The following is a 20,250-nucleotide window of genomic DNA, read 5'->3' on the forward strand; positions in this document are numbered from 1 at the left end:
GTGCTGCCTGTGCAAGCTTGGGTATGATGATTAGTTGCTGTGGCTTTGTCTGTACTAGTAAATGAAATGTGCCTGGGCTGACTAGGGCACCAAAGCCAGGTGGCAGGGAACAGACCGAGCCCTCACTATTAACCTCTCCTCTAACACTGTGCTGCCTGCCCTTCTGCCAGCATCCCTGCCCGCAGCAGCTCCTAGCCCTGCTGGGAATGGTCTGGAGAGGGCTGTCTGGCCCACGGGGAGACCTGGCCGGAGATGCTCCAGCAGGTTAACGATGAGCCCTTGGTTTTGTTGAATTTGATTTTGGGGATGCGTCCCGGAAGCGGGAGGGCAGTGAAACAATCTGGGGCAGAGACAGAGCGGAGGGAGGGGATGCAGCACAGGAGGCAATGCATGTCCTCAGGGCACGTGGAAGCCCTCCAGACAGTAAATCGTTGCTCTGAAGTACCTGACTTTACACTGCAGCATCTCCCTGTTCCCTCTCCAGAGGTTCCCCATCTATACAAAAATAGCCACCACTGTGTTACGACTCCAAATTTTCTCATGTTTCTGGTTACAGCTTCAGAGCACAACCACAAGCCAAGGTCTCCAGCAAGTTCAGCAAATGTTCATTAATCTTTCCTGGCTTAGGCACCCAGTGGGCTCAGTCAAACTCCAAGCCAAAAAAGTTTCAGGCTGTCAGAGCCATGGGCAGTTGCCAGGCAATACACTGAGAGCCTGTCCCGTGCCTGCCACAGATGGATGGTGATGCAATCACCTTACTGCAGGGGGCTGGATGCTGCAGGTGCATCCAAAGGCTCCCATGCGGCTTTGAGGGAGGCTCAAATCTGAAGGAGATTGGTTAAATAATCTCCTGGCATGGAGCAGGCTAAGATCCCCCTGGGCAGCAGTGCCTACAGACACCCTGCGGCTCTGGGAGGAAGATGAGGGTTGTAGGGATGGGATCCCCAGAGCTGGTGGTCCCCACTCCCCTCCTCCTGCTCAGAGGATGCTGCCATCACGGCTCGGTTTTCCCTCCCCACCACCCCGTGGGCTGGCTCCAGGGAGAGGCAAGGCTGTGTGGGGACAGCCGATGGCAAGGGAAGGAGAAGCCCAAACCCCTCTGGCTGGAGCAACACCCTCTCAGAGCTCACGGGAGGCCAGGGAGGACAAACACACCAGCAAATGCAGAAACCACCAGGAAAAAAAGAGTATTAAGGAAAGCCCACATATTAAGTCTTTGCCACTGAGAAATGCAAGAGCTGGCTTTTGTGTCTGCCCTAATTTAGCTCTTTCCCTCTGGAAAGGACTATTTGTGAAATGCTTTGTGTTCATGTCCCCAGCATTAATCAGCCCCCGTTGACAGCCAGCTCCACGGATGCCCCTGCGCTCGCAGGTGCGCTGGTGCTCGCCCCGCTCTATCCCACCCTCCCATGTGGCAGGTACCCAGCGGCTCTGGCCTTTCACAACGGATGTCCAAGGGGCTGAAAAGTGCTTGAAGATTTTTTCTTTTAATTAAAGGAGCTCTGCAGACATGCTATATTCATATATATATTCCCCTATTTTTTAATTTATTGCTACATCAGCTATTAAAAAAAAAAAAAAAGGCAGAAGGAAGAAAGGAAAGGAGCTGCCACAAGCTGAGCGCCTTTCGGGATGACTCACTGCAGTACTGAAATGGCTGCTGGCTTCAGACTCACCCTGCCTCTGTGATTTGCTTCCAGACTGCAGAAGAGACCCCGGCAAGAGGTTTCACCCTCCATCCCCGCGTGGAGGATTTGCCGTGTGGTTATCGACATAATCCCCCCTGGGCTTCCCCAAGAGAGGAGGATGAGGGGAGACATGAAAGGAAGAGATGGCGAGGCGTTTCCAGCTGACCTGATTTTCTGCCTCTTCCCATCTCCACATCACTGCCGGTTAGTTCAGGAGTGGCGGCAGAGGCACGGGGCTGGCCCGTGCCGTGGGGAGCTGCGCCCTCCCAGCGCGGCTGCAAACCTGGCTGTGCCAAGTAAGGGCCCTTGCACCTCAGTTCGCTAGGAAAGAGCCTTAAAGTGGGAGTCTTCCTTTCCTGCCATGGCTTGCCAGTGTCAGTGTGAAGTCAGGCCAACAAGTTCTGGTCGGCTAACGGGAGAGTCAGGCCTTTCGCATCTGAGTTTGTGCAGCAAAGGGAAAATTCACCTCAGGTACCATTGATGCTGCAGCCAAGTCCCCTCTGAAGGATGCTGTGATGCCAGCACAAGCCTAAATGGGGCCTCTGCAGCCTGCAAGGTGAACTTTGCTCTCCTGCAGCTGCTTCCAGCCAGGACTTTGAGCTGCAGCAGGAGATGCAGAGGTGTCTCCCCTCCATGTCTCCCCAAGCCCCTTCCCAGGGTGATCCCTCCTGCCTGCGGGCATTAAGGGCAGAGCCCTGGCAACTCCCTGCCTTGCTTCCCACTCACGCTTCAGCTCCTCTGCACAGCTCAGGGAACACTCAGCAAACCTCCTGGTGCTAGGAGAGCTGTTTTTTGTTGGGGACGGGGCTCAGGTCTGTGGCAGTGCATAAATGCAGCTCTGGTGCAGAGACAAAGTGGGTGCCCTTGCAGCATGAGGCATGGCTCCTTCCCTGAAAAATGACCGGCTGAGAAATATTTTCAGAAGGGAAAAGAAAATTCACCCTGATCACCGTATGTCAGTGACAGGTGGAGAAAAACCCACGTGGGAGCCAGCCCTCCTCCTACCCTGTGGGCTGTACCCCGCTGGGGCTCAGCACCCGCTGCAAGCTGGGCTTGCAAGTGCCCAGAGCAGACAAAGCTGGGCATGTTTATCTTGCAGCTTCCAGGGATGCTCAGCCATCCCTAATTGCCATAAAAATAAATGCTTTTTGCTTCATATCACAGAACAGAGGAATTTCCCTCAGCTGGTTTTTTTTGCTCTCCTCTTTTTTTTTTTTTTCATTTCTGAGGCCTCCCTCAAAGTCATCCCTTCCCCCTTCCTCCGCTGCCTCTATCCCATGTAAACAAGCACACGGCACACACAGTCTGACACATCACACACATGGAAACACACTGATGGCCCCGCAGCGGCAAGCGCTGCCTGGCGCAGGGATGGGGCTGGCAGCACACGCGGCTGTGGGAGGTGGGCGTGCGGGCAGGAGGAAGGATGCTTGCCACCAAAAAGAGCTCTCAGCCGGCCACGTGCAAGCCCGGAGAAGGGTGAGTGCCCGCAGGCTCCATCCCCCCGGGCTGAGATCAGCAAGCCGATGGATCCGATGCGGAGGGTGGTGTGAATTCTCGCCCCGTGCGAGCTGCCCGTCTGACACAGCAGCTCTGTGCTGGCTGCCGGAGCAATGAGCCATCGCTGCAAGGACATGCAGTCCCGGCCGTCACCCCGGGAAGGTCTCCCATCCACTCTTTCCTGTCTCTCTGCTCCAGCAGCTGACTTCTGGGGGAGTTGGTGTGCTTCCAGCGGTCCCCGGGCCATGAGGGGATGGCCCTGGGTGGCAGTGGCAGCTCGCTGACCTGAAATCCAGCGTGTGCCATGCCTGGGACTCGCTGCCTTCACCCACCTCCCAATGAGCCTTTAAAGAGACAACGGGGAGCTCAGCGAGCCAGGGGGGCTCTTCCCTGGGGGGCTGCCCCAGTGCCCTACGCACCCCCCGTCCCGAGAAGGAAGATGCGGCTGGATCGCATGGAGGGCGACTGCGAGGGCCCAGGCGCATCGTCTGCTCGGCGCAAGTCGGCACCGCTGGCGGGGCCCCGCTCGGCCTGAACGCCCACGGCACGGGACAGCACGCCGCACTCCACGCAGCTCTGGGGGCTCAGCCCCCCCCGAGGGCAGCACTCGCCACTTGGGCAGCATTGCAAAGAGCTGGGGTAGGCCGGGGCTGGGTGAAGCCCGTACCCCCACCGCGGCTCCCACCAGCCGTCCCGCAGGCTCTCCCGGCTGCTAAGGGTGCTTCCAGCAGGTAAGGCGACGGGGCAGGGGTACCCACGCCCGGCCCAGGTTCCCCGTCCCGCCGCCGGCCGCCGGCTCGGCCCCGCACGGCCGCCGCAGCGCTGCCTTCGCGGGGGAAACCGCCTGCCTCGCACCGGAGCCGCGCCCGCCCGGTTTTGCCAAAATCGGGTGTGTGTGTCCCCCCCCCCCGTCTTGCGGTCCCGGTCGGCTTCCCCGGGGAACGGGTTGGGCTCCCCCCACCCCCGGGCATCCCCAGCCCTCTCCCCTGCACAGAGCTCGGGAGCCGCCCCGGAGGACGAGGCGGGGGGGGGACGGACGACGACACCGGCCCCATCGTGCCGCCGAGGAGCCCGCGGCGGAGGCAGCCGGGGACCGGGAACCGCGGACCGGCCTCGCCTCCCCGCTCCCACCCCGCGGCTCCGGGCGGGCGGGCCGGAGGGCGGCACCCCCGGGAGGGGCGGCGGCGGCGGCGGCGGCGGCGGGCGGGATCCCCCCCCCCCCCCCGCACCCCGCACGCCTCCTCCGGCCCCGCGGAGCTTCTGCCGCCGCCGGCCCCGCAGGGCTCCGCGGCTCCGCGCCGGGCGCGCACGCTGCGGCGGGGGCGGCGCCGAGGCAGGTGAGCGGCGGCGCGGGGCCGGGCTCCGGCACCCGGGGTGCGGCAGGCACCGGCACCGCGGGGACCCGGGGCACCGGCCTCCCGGGGCGGGGCGGGGCGGGGGCTGCGGGCAGCGGCGTCCCGGGGTGCTGCGGGCAGCGGCGTCCCCGGGGCGGGGTGGGGAGCCGGGGCAGCGGCGTCCCGGGGCGCGGTGAGGACCGTGAGATCGGCAACCCAGGGAAGAGCGGGGAGCGGGGCGCCGGGAACCCGGGGTACCGGCGTCCCCGGGCATTGCAGGGATCGGCCCCTTGGGGCGCGGCAGGCACCCGGGGCACCGGCATCCCGGGGTGAGAGGGCAGCCGGAGCGGCGGCATGCGGGGGTGAGCGGGGACGGTGGCAGCGGCACACCGGGACGAGCGGGGAAGCGAGACACCGACATCCCAGGATGAGCAGGGAGCCGCCGTGCCAGCACCCGCTTCCCGCGATGCTGCTGGGACCCGGAGCCCGGGGATACCCCTCCCGGTCCCTCTACAGGCGCGTGTAGGAGAGTCCCTCTCCCGGGAGCCTTCCCCCCGCGGGGGCTGGGCGTCCTCCTCCCCGGGGAGCAGGGCAGGGCGCGGGGGTCCCCTCCGGAGAGCTGTGCGCCCACCGCGTGGGACCTGGGAGCGGCGGCTGGCACAGGGCAGGGCATCATCTGCAGCGGGCGCTGGGCTGCCCGCCCGCAGTGGAAAGCCGAGCTGTTGGGAATCGCCCCCTCCTGCACCCCGAAGCGAGCAGGGAGACGTCCGCATCCCCAGCCCTCGGCATTTTGGTGGCCTCTCGGCGTACAGCAGCAGCTAATGCTCTGCCTTGCAGGGAGCAGCTAGCGGTGGGAATCCCCCTTCCGTGCCCCCCCCTGCCTGCCTGGGAACACCCCCCCCCCCCCCCCCCGGCCAAAGGAAGGCCTTGGGCCTGAGCATCTTCAGGCCGATGGGTACAGGGACGGTCGGCGATGGGGACGGGGCTCTGCAGGGGCGCTTTTGGATGCCCAGAAAGCAGGCGTCTCCCCAGTCCTTCCCTAGTGCGTGGCTGATGTGGACACAATCCTGCAGGAGCTGGGGGGTCAGCCAGCCCCACTCCCCCCACCTCAGGTACCCAGCAGGGGAGCCCAAGCCCTGCCGCAGCCCCATGGGCATCCCACGCAGGACTTCTCCAGCGGTGTGCAGCCATCAGCCCTGCACACCTGGGACGTGCAGGGTCGCAAGCCCTGGGTGACAGGGCATTTAGGACTGGGCTACAGGCAAAGGATAAGTGTTTCCTCCTCTACGCATTTCTAATGGCTCCTTTGAGACAAGCCACACAACTCCCAGCTGGGAAGCCTCACTGAGCTGTAAGTACAGGGCTTTTTATTTGGACTGTTAATCTAAATCCATTGTACCTGCTTGGAAAAGCCCCAGTGTGCAATACTCCCTGCACTTGCTGCATCCTCACTTGAATGTCTGTTGGCATCTTCCTTCCCACTCCCTTGGGTCCCCTCTGCCAGTTAGAATAAATATACATAACTTCCATTTGAAAGCCCTTAAGAAAAAAATACGTTGTCAAGGGAAACTCTTCTAGCATATCTTACAGATATGCTTGATCTGGTTTTATATTTTTTATTGTCATGAATGCATATATATCAGAGATTTTTGTCTCCACAAGATACATTCTCATTTGAACACCCAACACCCAGCTCACACGGGGCTTGTGTAATTCTGATGGTTGTCTTTTTAAATAGCTTACAATATATTTCAAAATTTATCAGAAAGAGACTGGCTTTATCTGTTCTATTTTACCAATCATTTATAGAAATTTTGCAAATTCACATTAGTCGAGACAGGCACATTTGTATTCTCTGTCCTTTGTGCTTTAAAACAAAAACCCACCCAACCTTACCAAAGTAAGCTTCTGTTTCCCAGCAGATACCCCTCCTGCAAATGCGAGATGGGCGCATGCTTTGATGATCCAACAGGGGAGATCAGGCAAGGTCTTAGTTCAAATCTCAGTTTTGTTCTAAAGCTGAGCTTAGCTAGTCATGAAACGAGTAGGCAAAAGAGTTATAAAACTATTAATTGCTGCTTTAGGTTCCTAGATGAAAGCTGTATGTGGGCAGAAATAATTTGCTCTATTCAGAAGCGAACATCAGAAAGGAGCATCTCAGACAGTTCGCGACCCTTCTCCTCACTCTGCTTCCTGCACGGGAGGGACGGAGAGAGAGGGAGGGAGGGATTTCCCTGGGGTACAAAGGCTTACAGGGTCCTGACACCCACTTTTTTTTTTTTTTTTTTTTTTTTTTTTGAGCTGGGAGAGAGGTGGGAGCTGGCTGCCTCCTGACCCTCAGGGTTTGGCACGTCTCCGCAGCTGCACAGCACAGCCGTGTGCTGGGGATGGTCCTGCTGAGCTGGAGCATCTCTTTAGGCTTGTCCTGCCGTCCTAGTCCAGCCCCCGGTAGCCAGCCGGACTGCCCCGTGCCCCCGAGCAGCCCCCAAACCACCTTGCCTTTGATTTCGGAGACATTTGGCTTAGTCTCCTGGAGTAGCTGCTGTATAGGGAGGGTGTGGAGAGAGGCTGAGGACGGGTGTGGGCTAAACTGGATCCCACAGACCCACCCCCACGGCCCCTGTGTGTGTGTTTGTAGCCTGAATGCATGAGCATCCTTCTGGAAGGAACCTGGATTAGTCATCCCCACCCCACAGATGGGCTGTGTGATGTCTTGCCTGGAAAAGCTAATCTGTCACAGAAATTCCGATTTATCCCTGAAAAGGACTGTTTACACCCCTTTTTCTCCCTTGCTTTTGTCTTAAGCATTAAAAAAGTCTCTCTTTTTTCCTCGCCTTTGAAAGGCAAGACAATGAGTCCATTAAGCTCTGAGGCTTTATTACAAGCCGGTTGCCTCCTCCAGACGCGGTGTCATGGGAAGCGCTGGCTTTGTGGTGCAAAGCCTGTGTCTTTAAGGAGCCCTGGCTCGGAGATGCAGTGGAGTTAGCAGATGCCTTTGCCAGACTATTTCGCACAAATCTAGCATTTGCTGCACCCACAGCCCTGCTTAGCTTAAAAAAGTACCTCTGGGGTTTATTTCTAACCATTAGCCTGGTACCTGTTCCTCTCTGGCTCTGCTCTGACCTCCAGATTTAGATGTGAAAAATGTCCCCCAGGTCCCTCCCAGTCTGCCAAACCTTTTACGCTGCGTTTCTCAGACACTGGAAAACATGCAGAGCCCTGCCCCTGCTTTAGTGTTTGCCCCATAAGCCCCAGGAAATGTCAGATGAGCAACACAGGGCTGGGATGCAACGGGGTCCGCAGGGGAACTGGGATTCCTCTGGGCTGAGGGGAACCCACTTCGTGTCACTGACCTGGCCTTGGTCCTCGGTGGCTGCTGTCGGACTGGACTGTCCTGTGTGGGGTCTGGTGGCACCTCGGCATCATCGTGGGGGCTGCTGCAGTCTTCTCCCTCGGCTCCTGCTGCCTGTCTGTGGCCTCTGTCCCTGTGTCAGCTAGAAGTTTGAAAACTTCAGTGCGTGACACAGGACAGAGAAGGTGAGAGATTTTTCTAATAAGCAGCTGGCTGATTAAAACCAGGGAGGGAAGCCTTTGGGATGGGAGACAGGCCAGTCTGGAGGTCACAAATGTCTCAGTGACCACTGCAGCAAAAGCATCAGTGGCTGCAGAAGTCATGTCAGTACCAGCGGTGACCCTGGAAGCATGAGCAGAGCTCAGGAGCAAGTCATGCCTAATAGTGGGATTTTTCCATAGTAGCTGATGCCTGAGGAAAAATGTAATTTCTCAACCAAGAGAGCAAATGCAGTGTCCGTTCTGAGGACACCCAACACCCCCGTGCCAGGAGCGGGGAGACTGCGTGGGTACAGGGCTGCTCTGCACGTCCCCAGACGTTTTGATTAATAAGGTAGGTGGACAAGTCTGATTTCAGGGTGACACAAGAAGATCACAAACCTTTTTATTTGCCTTTTTATTCTGAGCTTCTGGTCAAGACGGGTAAATGTGTTTGAAGGTGTGGGAATGCTTCTCTTTGTTAGATGCTTTAACTGCTGCTCATTAGAAAATGGAATTTCTGCTGGATGGAAAAGCCCAGCTCCCTGAAACTTTTAAGAATCCCGAAACACAATAGAAATCAAAACTTTGGGTTTTATTTCCCTGCCAATGTACAGGGTTTTAATTCAGAGTCATCAGTGATTCTGAATCATGTTTTTGTTATGTTTCAACATTATAAAAATGATATTTTACATGACAGAACACACAAGAGGAAACAAAGCAGGCAGATGAATTGTTTTGACACTTACTTCACTGAAATTCTCCCTAAAACTGACACTTTCTGTGAAAACACTCTGATTTTGGCAAAACTGCCTTTGCTGCTGGGAAGACTGCACCATCTAAGGACTTTTTGACCAGGTCTAATTAGCAACATAGGTAGTTGGGCTACAAAGCTCTGGCAGAATCACTGCGGTGGTGAATTGACGAGATCTTTTTTTCCACGGGGGAGGCTCTTTGGGGGATAAATCCTCTCTTCAGTGACTAATTACCTGTTTGAACAGAGGAAAGCCCCATGGATGAGGTGCTGGAGGTGCAGTAAACTGCATTCCTTTGGCCATTAGTGATCAGCAAAGGGAGAAACTTTAAGAGGTAAAAAAAAAAAAAAAGCAAGGAAAAGTTTCACCTGGAAAAATCATCGGCTTTTTTTTTTTCCTTCCATACCACAGAAGTACAACTGCCTAAAGCAGTTTCTCTCCCCTCCCCCCTCCCTGCTCCTCGTTTTTCAAAATGCAAACATCCCTCCTCAGTCCCTAGGGTGCTTCTGGCCCCCCTTGCCCAGGAGCTCCTGGATGGACTGGGGGGAGCCCTGTGTGCCCTCCAGCTCCGCTGTGTCTCACCCGCAGGTGGAACCAGCTCCCGCTCTGCTGATCATGGTCAACAAGACCTTAAATTACTGGGGTCCCAGTTTTGAGGAGGACGTTATCAACATCAACGTGGGGGGTCTGAGAAGGCGGCTCAGCTCCAGTGCCCTCTCCAAGTTCCCCGACACCCGCCTGGGACGCCTGCTCTCCTGCGACTCAGAGGAGTCCATCCTGCAGCTCTGCGATGACTACGATGTGAGCGCCAGGGAGTTCTACTTTGACCGAAACCCCGGCTTCTTCCTCTACGTGCTCCACTTCTACCAGACGGGGAAGCTGCACGTCATGGAGGAGCTGTGCGTCTTCTCCTTCTGCCAGGAGATCGAGTACTGGGGCATCAACGAGTTCTTCCTGGACTCCTGCTGCAGCTACCGCTACCACGAGCGCAAGCTGGAGAGCCGGCACCACAACTGGGACGAGGAGAGCGAGGTCAGCAGCGTGGACACATCCCCCGATGAGATCTCTGACATCAACCATGACCTGCTGCGCTACAGCACGCTGCGCTGCGGCAACATGCGCAAACGCCTCTGGCTCACCATGGAGAACCCCGGCTACTCCATCCCCAGCAAACTCTTCAGCTTCGTGTCCATCAGTGTGGTGCTCGTTTCCATAGCCACCATGTGTATCCACAGCATGCCTGAGTACCAGGAGGTGGATGAGAATGGCAACGTGCTCGATGAACCCGTCCTGCACAAGCTGGAGTATTTCTGCATCTCCTGGTTCACCTTTGAAGTGACTTCCCGCCTCCTGCTCTCCCCCAACCCCAGGAAGTTCTTCAAGCACCCACTGAACCTGATCGACATTGTCTCGGTGTTGCCCTTCTACTTCACCCTCTTGGTGGACGTGACCATGGGCAGTGACTCGGAGCTGGGCAACCTGGGCAAGGTTGTGCAGGTGTTTCGGCTCATGAGGATATTCCGGGTGCTGAAGCTGGCTCGGCACTCCACCGGCCTGAGGTCGCTGGGGGCCACCTTAAAGGTAAACTGGCTCTCTATCTCCTTATCTACTTTTAGCGTCTGGTTAAGAAGGAGACCTCTGGTACAGCTGTGGAATGTGGACATTCCCATTCCCAGTGAGCTACCAGCTCTGGGTGGTGTCTGGCAAGCTTGCTTGGGGTGGTGGGCTGGGCTGTTGGCTTGTGTGTTTGCTAAAGCAACCAAGCGTGAGGAGCACTGCCTGAGTCCTCTTTGTACACCCACCCAGAGCAAACAGCGATTCACCCCATTGCTTGCAGACTTTGCTTCATGCAGAACTGGTGCTTCCAGGGCCTTAGCCATTCCCTTCCCACCATGGTGTGCAAGCCCAGTTGCACAGTGTTGGCATGGGCTCAGTCACACATGGGTGGATAGTGATATTCCACCAGAAGTGGGTCAGTGCCTAGCTGGGCTGTGAGCACCCTGCTGAGCAGGGATCCAGCCAGCCAGCAGCTGCTGGGTATGCCAGCACCAGCGTGTGTGGCTTGGAGCTGCTTCTGTCCCCAGTCTGGGAGAAGGGGGAACCTCCTAAGGGCATGCTGCCAGCTGGTCAGGAGCCATCGTCCAACCCTCGGTGTCTGTCCATCTAGGGAGACGTAGAGATCCTGGTGCAGCTGAGCTGACGCTTGGGTGCTCCAGGGTATGATGAGGTTGGGACTGGCATATGATTAACCATGGGGGGCACAGAGCAGCAACAGAAAAGCAAAGGGTGGTTAGCTGCAGGGCCTGGGACAACCAGCCCAAGGCAGGGTGCATGTCCCCAGCAGAGCCTGCGCTACCAGCAGCTGCCTCTCAGCCTGCTGGAAAAGCTTGGGGAAAGCACAGCATGCAAGGCTGGGGGAAGCTGGCCCCAGGACCATGTGGTCCTCTGGCGGAAGAGCTGGATGAAGAGATGCTGAGACAGTGACGGACCAGGGTCCAGGCATGCCAAGAGGTCGCACCCCTGCAGGTTTGGTAAGAGGAGGTCTTCATCCTCCATGGCGTGCCCCAAGGCTGTGTTTCTCCAGACCCCCTCCACAGCACCCCCAGCCTCCTTAGACAGACCAAGAGCAGCTGTGACACAGGTCAAAGCATGAAGTTATCATGAAATCCTCACCAGCCTAGTGCTGCAGCCCAGACCTCCATCGCTGCAGCTCAGTTGTGCAGCACAGACCAGCCACGGTACCCTGCACGCTCTCTGCTCTCCCCCACCATCCCTCCCTCCTCCGTCCCCCTCGTGCTGAGGGCCATGTGCCTGAATCTGGGGAAGGTGAAACTATCCCCTCACCTCCTGCGCTTATGCAGAAAATCCAGCTTCCTGCAGAGGCCAATTAAACTCAGCCTTTGTCTCTGATTCTTGGCGACCACATCAAGAGAAATCCTAAAGCTGATCCTCGAGCCAGCTAAGATGCAGAGCAACACATGTGCCTCATGTCCCACCACACGCAGGGATCGTGCTGGGCATGGGGAGGAGGTCACCAGGGCAAATGTGTCCTCTCCTCATGGGACTGCCTCTGGTCGCACGTTCAATCCAGAAGACTGGTTTTTCAAGCACTGTTCATGCAAATATCCCTGTGCTTTTTCCGCCTTCAAACAAATGGTGTGTCAAACATGACCAACAAAGCAATCTTCATAACAGAGCTTGAAATTCATCCAAAGCGATGCTCTCCTCACACTCAGTGCTTGGCAGGGGCCAGACCCACAGCTCCTGGTGCTGCTCCCACTGAAGGGCCATCGCAGGGATGAAGTGGGCACAGCTGAGGCTGGGGACACCTCAATTCTCGCTGCTACAGCAATGGCAGGGCTGGCATGGGGTGTCCTGGTGTCAGCAGGACTCGCCTGCCAGGGTTGGACCCATTCCCGTGGGTGAGCCATGGAGAAAAGCAACCCTTAACTGTGGCTGGGGATGAGGATGGGTGGCAGGAAAGGTCTTCTGCCAACTTCTGCTGTGAAGCAGGGCCAGCCCAGCCCAGCAGTAATCCTGCAAAGCCCACAGATGATCAGAGTAAGTGTGTGTGTGGGGAAATTCCTGGCATCCTCAAAGCCTGCTGAAAACAGGGTCCACGGAGGATTCCTTGAAATGAAGATGCCTGAAGTCCTACCTGCATCATACTTACTTCTGAACACTCACCTTGAAAGAGCAATTAGCAAGTGACAGACCCATGTAACACTGCTTGCAAAATTTAGATAAAACAGTACATGTGGGAAGGGCTCCCTGAACCCTTTCTGTGCTCCATTTAAGCATGAACAACACATTGCAGCAGAGCAGGGACTGATGGGATCATCTGCATGTTATTAAGCAGCAGATGAGATCCGGGGAGCTGGCAGTGTCCCGGCTCCAGTCTCTGCTGAGCCACTGATTCACTGAGTGACGTGCAGCAAAGTGCCGCTTCCCGGGGACTCCGGAGCCAGCTGTAGATGGGGATGAGCGAAGACACAAATCTGACGCAGCAGCTTGGCGTTGTGATTTACTGGGCACATAAATTACAACGTCTTGTTAATCATAATTTACTTCCTATTGCAAGAGCATAAAGCAGCAGCAGAGGAGTAAAGGCTGTTAACAGCCAGGAAGCGGGTGCGATGGGTCTGGCAAGCTGAGTAATTGTTCCCCTGCCATGAAAGTGCTAGCAGAAGGATTTCTGCCATTTGTGCATCATAAACTCTGAATGCTCTTCAGATTGCATGGGGCTTGATCCAGGTCCTATTTAAATTGAGGAAAGGCTTCCCACACATCTCTGCTCTTCCTCCCTGCCGTGCACGACATCCATGGCCATTACTGCAGCTTCCCCGGGTGTGGGTTTGGTGCCTGTATCCCACTAGCAGTCAATAGGTGTTAGGCACTGAATAATTTAGGCATCTGCAGGGATGTACAGGAGTTGCTGTCTGTCCCCTTAGGGGCCTAAATACACAAATAGATTGGAAAAGCCAGAGCTGCCACGTCCCCAGACAGCAGATGCATCACCCTGCTGTTGCTACTGCAGGCTATCTGTGTGCTTGGTCCCCATGCTGGTATCTTTGGCCAGGCTCAAACCAGGTTCTTCCATTTCATTTTTTTCTGCTGTACTGGAGGAAAATGCACATTCGATTGAGGGAGGGAGCCCACGCATGGCCCATGGCTGTCCCAAGGGCAGACGGACCTCCTGCTAGGGCAGGAACCCAAAGAGATTGCTGTTGGGGTGGCTGTGTTGCTGGAGCCTTTTATTACCCAGCATCGCCTTCTCCAAGGCTGGCTGCTTGCTAAGCCTGCATCCCACCCAAACCCCAGCTGCGGCTGCCTGCCCCTGGATCAATGAGTGAACCACACATTTTGGAGATAAATGGCTGCAAATAGGTGGCAGCCAGTGCCTGAGGATCAGCTGAGAGATTCCTGGAGCCTCGCCTGTGCTGCAAGCCCTGACCCTGCTTGTAAATTAAAGCAGTGGGAGTTACCGAGCTGCCTGACTTCCCCCTTGCCTTCGCCCTCCAACACATGCCAGGGCCATAACTGATACTCTTTAAAAATGTATAAGGTTATTCGGCTCTGCTGCTTCCCAGCTGGGACGTACAGACATACAGTTAAGCTCCGGCCAGGAGCGAGTCTTTCATGGCCAAGTGATACATCTTTGAAACTCAGTGGCTTTGAGATGTTTGTCCTTCTCAAGGAGCCCCCTCGGAGCTGCTATAGGGCATTTACAGCCACAGGCGACGGCGGAGGAGATTATTTCCCCTCGGTATTACTGGCATTAGCTGAGCAGCTTTTGCCAGCAGTCTAAGCAAAGCCTTCTCGCTCCCTGCAGCGAATCCACCTCCTTTGTGTCTCGTCTTGATGGTGGAAGCTCTTTTCCCACGTCTTCTGCTGTTTGCTTTGCTCAAATGTTGTTTCGTTTAGTCATTATGTAGTCTCCAATAAGGCATTCTCTGCCTATTAGGAGACTAGGAAAAAACCCCCACGATCAGAGCTCTGTTTTCCTTTCCCCAAAAGATGAAGAGCAAGCTGGCAGATCCGTGAGCAGAAACATCCAAGAAATTCACTTGTGACAAAAAGCTAGTGGACTAGCCAAGCTGTGAGGATGGCGGTGGTTTTGGCACTGGTGGGTGGTTAGCCTGGCCCTGCCAGAAAACGGGAGCTCTGGAGTCCCCTCCTGGTCTGCAGGGCTTTAAGAGCAGGCTGTGCCGGGGGTCCCCGTCCCTGCTGCCTGCAGGGCTCTCGGCTTGCACCTCGCCAGCCATGGGGCAGGGGCAGGAGCTGGGTGCTGGATTTGGCCCAGTGCTGGCCCATGGCAGTTTGCCTGGTCCCAGCTTGTCCTCTGGCAGTCCCCTTCCCCGTGTCACTTGCTGCCTCGTCCCCTAACCGCCCACTGCCTTTTCCCACCCCAGGATTTTGGTACAGGTTTATATTTTGATAAAAAATTAAGAATATCCAAAGAAAGATTGCAACACAAATGTTTTAGTTTGAAACCAGAGACATGACGGTTTCTTCAAGGAGTGTTGCACACCTCTGCCGTCAGTCTGTACCCCCGGGTCCCATGCACCCAACTGGGAGGCTGGGTGTCCTATGGCTCCATTCCTACCAGGGCTCCCAGACCCCTCAGTGTGGGGCTTGGCGAGCTGGGGCATGCGTCACCCTATGGGGGTGGGTGCTGGGACCAGCCCGCACTGGTGTTAGATGGATCCCTGGATTGACCTGATGAGCAGGGCTGCTGGGATTCATGTCAGCTCAGAGGTTCACTCTGAGTCTCCCATGCAGAAGCAGCAAAACTTGGAAGGGAAATGTAATTCTCTCAGAAACAGTAGTTTCTGCAAGAATTCTCCCCCTGGAACAAACCCCTCTGCCCTCAGGCCGTCCTGCAGACCCCTCGCCGGGGCTCACTGGGTGCTGTGCAGGTGCCAGTGGCCAGCCCCCAACCTGTCACCCAGCCCTGGGGCTGCGGTGCTGAGCCAGGAGAAACTTACTGCCAGGCTGGTGCCTCCCGAGTCACATCAGCCAGTTTTGCCTCTAGTAGCCGTGAAATCTCATTTCATTTGGTGTCTGGAACAAAGCGGGAGCGCTGGCTGCCTCCACCTCGGTTTCTTTCCGCAACAAGGCAGTGCAAAGACAGCCTCCCCCCCCCCCATCTGGTGCCTGCACCCATGGGTGCTGGGAGAGGGATGGGAGGCTGACCCCGCTGCAGCGAGCTGCAGGGCCATCAGAGCTTCTGCCCAGCCCGGCTGAGCAACAGAGCAGCAGCAGCCGTGCTGCAGCGAGCCCAGCCAGGGACTGCCTTATGTTACTCTGGGATTGTTGGTGTCCTATAGCCAGCTCAAACACAGGTTAAAGTCATCTAGAACCCCAAGGTTGAAGTGTCCCCAGGAATGGAACCACAGGGGACAGAAACTAGGGCAGGGGGTAGTTTCTGCCTCCCCTAGAACTGCGTCCCCTGAGTGCAATATCCCTCCCCAGCACGTAAGAGCAAAAGCCTGCTGGACTCTGCTACCCTGATCCCTCCTACCCAGGCGTGTAACGAAGGGTTAAATGGACCCTGGGACTGTAGATGGTGTTGGAGTATAGGAGGGAGCAGGTGAGTCCCTGGGGCTCCGATTGTGGGGTCCCTGGCAGCCGGGGAGCCCAGGGCTGAAGAGCTAGAGCTGAGCCTGCAGCAGAGGCGCACGTCCTCCCTGTGAGCACAGCGCCAGCATTTCAGGAAAACACAAGTCGCTTCACTTAGAGGCTGCCTGGGTTTCTGCAGAGGTGGTTTCTGGGACCTGCCAAGATAAAAGGAAAATGTGGCTAAATATTATTACCCGAGATCAGGTCGGAGTGAGTGCTGGAGGCAGGGGAGTAGCCTCTGCCTGGGGACCCTGGCTGGGAAACACAGGTTCCCCCTTCCCTCCTGGCACTGCCTCCTCCTCGCAGCCTGGTGGAGAGCAGAGGGGTGGCTGTGGGTGCCAGGGCTGATTTCGCGGCTGCCCCACTCGCTCCAGGTGTGGGTCACCCATGCACCCCCCGACCCATCCCAGCCCGGCCCTGCAGCGGGACATCCCGAGGCAGAGATGGATGGAGGCATCGAGATCCCCGACGGAGGCATGCAAGGAGTCTGCACGCAGGGCTGTATTTGCGCTGCAGGGTGCCAGGGTCCTGGCCATGATGGGTGCACTGGCCCCCACTGACCTCCACTCTGCTTTGCCTTCCAGCACAGCTACCGGGAGGTGGGGATCCTGCTGCTCTACCTGGCCGTGGGGGTCTCCGTCTTCTCTGGCGTGGCCTACACTGCCGAGAAGGAGGAAGACGTCGGCTTTGACACCATCCCAGCGTGCTGGTGGTGGGGCACGGTCAGCATGACCACCGTGGGCTACGGCGACGTGGTGCCCGTCACCGTGGCGGGCAAGCTGGCTGCCTCGGGCTGCATCCTGGGGGGCATCCTGGTTGTGGCGCTGCCCATCACCATCATCTTCAACAAGTTCTCCCACTTTTACCGCAAGCAGAAGGCGCTGGAGGCGGCCGTGAGGAACAGCGGGAAGAAAGACCCCGAGGATGCGGAGAGCATGTCCAGCCACGACCGAGACTCAGAGGCTCTGAGCGAGTCCTCCCTGGGCAGAGGCAGCCCCGACCGCCGCGGTCTGACCCCCGGCGCCCACCCCACACCCTGACCCCACTGTGCCGTGGCACCGGGGCGCGCGTGGGACCCGCTCACTCGCCGTGAGCACGGCACGGCTGTTGCACCGGGACATGGCGGAGGAGCCAGGCTCTCCCTGTCTCGCACCGCGCCTGGCGTCAAACCCCCGGTGAAGGACAGGAGGGTTTGGAGGAGATGCCCAGTGGGTGCCGGCTGCTTCCAGGCCCCGGGATGCAGTGGCCGGGTCCGCCTGGATGTGTTTCAGCCCTCAGCCAGCGACAGCCATGCTCCCCCATGGCTGCAAACAGAGGATGTGGGGCTGGACGTACCCCTGCCAGAAAGGGAGCAAGAAAAAAAGAAATACAGGTGACCCCTCATCAGGCACTGCCCCGGCTGTGTGAAGGGGGTTTTCCTCTGCCCCGAGGTTTTGCGTTATACAGGGTGAGGTTAAATAGCTTGAGGGTGAGGCAGCGCCCGCCCAGGCTGGCTGCCCTTGCAGGTCCTGCGCCAGGTCAGCATCAGCTCCAGCCCCAACCTCGTCCTACCCCCAGCTGCAAACAGCTTCAAAAGGCTCGGCTGTCCCGCTGGCCATGGGGTAAAGGGGGTCAGAAATGAGTCATATGGGAGGAGAGGTGGTGTCCAGCTCAGTGTGAGCCTCACTGTCCCCAGCCCCTGCAGTGGGATCGACTGGACCTCACCTTGCTTCCACTGCAGTTGGGGTTCAGTTGCTTCCCTGCGCTGGCACAGCCAGGAGCCCCAGGGATCTGGAACTGTGCCTGGAGCATGGCACGGCCGGCAGCACTGTCCATGAAGGGGGAACACCAGCCGGGGATGACCAGGCAAAAGGGATGCTGTCCTCCAAGGCAGGAGCAGCCGGAGGGGAACTGAGGGGCCACCCCTGGTGAGGCTCTTTCCCCCCAAGCTTTTTTTGCTCCATGGGGCTCCCATGCTGTGGGGCATTTATTCTGGAGGAGCAGCTGCTCTCTGTGGCTGCTGGCACCCAGCCCTCGGGGCAGAGAGGAGGCCGAGTCCCTGCAAAGGGCTGTCAGGGAGCAGACATGGGGGGATGCTCCTGGGCACGGAGAAGCTGCCTTTGCCATTGTCATATGCTCGTGATTTCCACTGTGGGAAGAACCGCCAGGGAGCCCAGGGGCTGCAGCAGCCCACGATGGGGTGGAGATGACCAAAGCCAGCTGTGTTCGGCACGTACCCTGGTCCCCATCACCACAACCCCCCAGCCTGGTTTCGTTCTACTGCCTCGTCCCTCCCTGCCTTGGGGCCAGGCAGGGGCAGGAGTGCTGTAAGGAGGGGAGTCACACTGCCCTAGGCATCACCTCTGTCTCCGCAGGGAGCTGAGCTCCCAGGGTACCAATGCACTCACCTTCTCTCTGCAGGGAGGGAGCACCCAGCACCCCCCATGTCCACGGGACAGCCGGGGCAGAGGGGACCTTGCACTGTTCCTCATCACTGCAGCCTCCAAACACCTCACAGCCGGGCAGGGAGGTCCTCCTGGAGCGCCGGACCTCCTTCCCGCCCGGATCCCCCACCCGGCTGAGCACGTTCAGGTCTGCTCCCAGCACAGCATTAATTCCCTATGGAGTTTTTTCCTTGACCCACAGTTCTCTGTTTGGAAATCGTGCAGCTCCTTTGTGCACAGAGGAATACACCCAGCAACGCCTGTTCCAATCAGGAGAAATGTGCACCCTGCAATCACATAATTGGCTCAAAAATATGTTGATGGCTGCAGGATGGCCTCGGGCACCTGGTTGGTGATGTTTGCCACCAGTTGTCCTGGCTGGCTTTCGGCACAGCCGCAGTTGCCAGTGCTGGCTCTGCCTGCAACAGTCTGCCGATCATGGGGAAGAAAAGACAAGCCAAGGCCAGTGCGGGTCCAGCCTTTCTGAACCCCAGTGGGACTCGGGGAGGGGTCCCCAAGAAACAGTGGTGTGGGACGGGAGGGTGCTCACGCTCCTGGCGTCATCGAGTCTTCCAGTATCGACAGTTTGTGGCCTGCTCTGCGCTCATTCTTACTGCGAGCTGGGACCGGTGAGCTCCATTGTCTGCTCTGACCAGCTCCCGCTGTGCTGTTACTTGAAATAAGGAAGGAGTTTCCCCTTCTGCCCATAAATATTCCAGTAGCAAAATGTATTAAAATGTGAAGACTAAATTACATGTATCAATTAAAAAGCATTATGCAAATAATTAAAAGAGCATGTAAATTAATTTTCTATCTATGCATGGGATGCATACTGTATATTTTATTAAAGACCTAAGTGACCCACTTTGGAGGCTGGCTTTCTGTTTCGTGGCAGCTCGGCACGCCTGTGCTCATGCAGCACATCGGCTGAGCTGGGGCCGGGTCAGTGGGTCGGTGCAAGCAGCCCCCGGGGAGCAGGAGCAGCCAGGCTGCTCCCGGAGAGATTGCAGGTCCCCATGACCCAGCTCCAGCACCATCTCAGAGCACACTGGGGCTCCCACCCTGACAGCTCCCACCTCATCCCTGCCCCAGATGGTGGGTGACAGCTAGTCCTTGTGCCTGGACCACTGGTGTCATCCTAGCTGGAGCATTTTGGATAACCCATCTCCCTGGATGTCCAATGAATGGGGCGTCCCCGGGGTGCGAGGTAATGGGTTGGAGCCAGCGGGCACTGGGAAGAGCAGCACAGGGAGCCAGGCATCGTGGCTGGGAGGGAGGGAAGTGCAAAGCAGCTTTCAGAGAGAGTTGAAAGGATTGCAATTAACATTAAAAATGCAGGATGATTCCCAAAGCAAAGAGCTTGCCTCATCCAAGCATGGTTCGTTCCTCCATTCCATTTGTTACACATCCATGAAATCTGGGAAGCCTGTGGGGAGGAGCAGAAATTTGCAGGAACACACACACTGTGATCAGCAATACCAAGGGACGCGAGAGCTGAGCCACCAGCATGAGCAAACCCAGTGCTGGGACCCAAGGAGCAGCAGCTGGCTGTTATGCCCCCTAATAGCCACTCTTGTTTTAAGAAACTAATTTTAACCCCTGGCTCGTGGGTCATGTTTTGGACTAAAAGTAGAAAAGACTCAATTTAAAAGAAAATATAGTTCAAGTAGCAAGTGTTCATTGCTTGACTTGGTTAAATGATGTTTTAGGCACACCTCTGCCAGCAGAAGGCTGGAGGATGTGTGTGCACCTTCCCTGTCTGCTTCCCAGCTGTTTTGCTTGCAGCTGTGGTTGTTAGCAAGGGCAGCGGATCAGTGCCCGGGATGAGGAAGGGATATAGCCCGTTGCAGCTCTGGACACCCGAGAGGAGCTGGTCCAT

General features: G+C 57.1%; 1 protein-coding gene across 4 annotated transcripts; it reads left to right on the forward strand.

The window, feature by feature from the left end:
• The first annotated feature begins 3,022 nt into the window (after window positions 1-3,022).
• On the forward strand, window positions 3,023-19,246 carry KCNS1 (potassium voltage-gated channel modifier subfamily S member 1). 4 transcript variants are annotated; one of them, XM_049817357.1, is made up of 3 exons: window positions 3,023-3,919; window positions 9,415-10,407; window positions 16,533-19,246. In XM_049817357.1, exons 2-3 carry the CDS (start codon window positions 9,442-9,444, stop codon window positions 16,986-16,988), a joined length of 1,422 nt encoding a protein of 473 aa, XP_049673314.1. In that variant the 5' UTR covers window positions 3,023-3,919; window positions 9,415-9,441; the 3' UTR covers window positions 16,989-19,246. The 4 variants fall into 4 exon arrangements, with proteins under 4 accessions (XP_049673314.1, XP_049673315.1, XP_049673317.1 ...); XM_049817358.1 differs by lacking the exon at window positions 3,023-3,919 and adding an exon at window positions 4,423-4,525; XM_049817360.1 differs by lacking the exon at window positions 3,023-3,919 and adding an exon at window positions 5,648-5,873.
• Window positions 19,247-20,250: the final 1,004 nt, after the last annotated feature.

The sequence above is a fragment of the Accipiter gentilis genome, chromosome 14, assembly GCF_929443795.1.
Source record: "Accipiter gentilis chromosome 14, bAccGen1.1, whole genome shotgun sequence".
Classification (NCBI taxonomy): Eukaryota; Metazoa; Chordata; class Aves; order Accipitriformes; family Accipitridae; genus Astur; species Astur gentilis.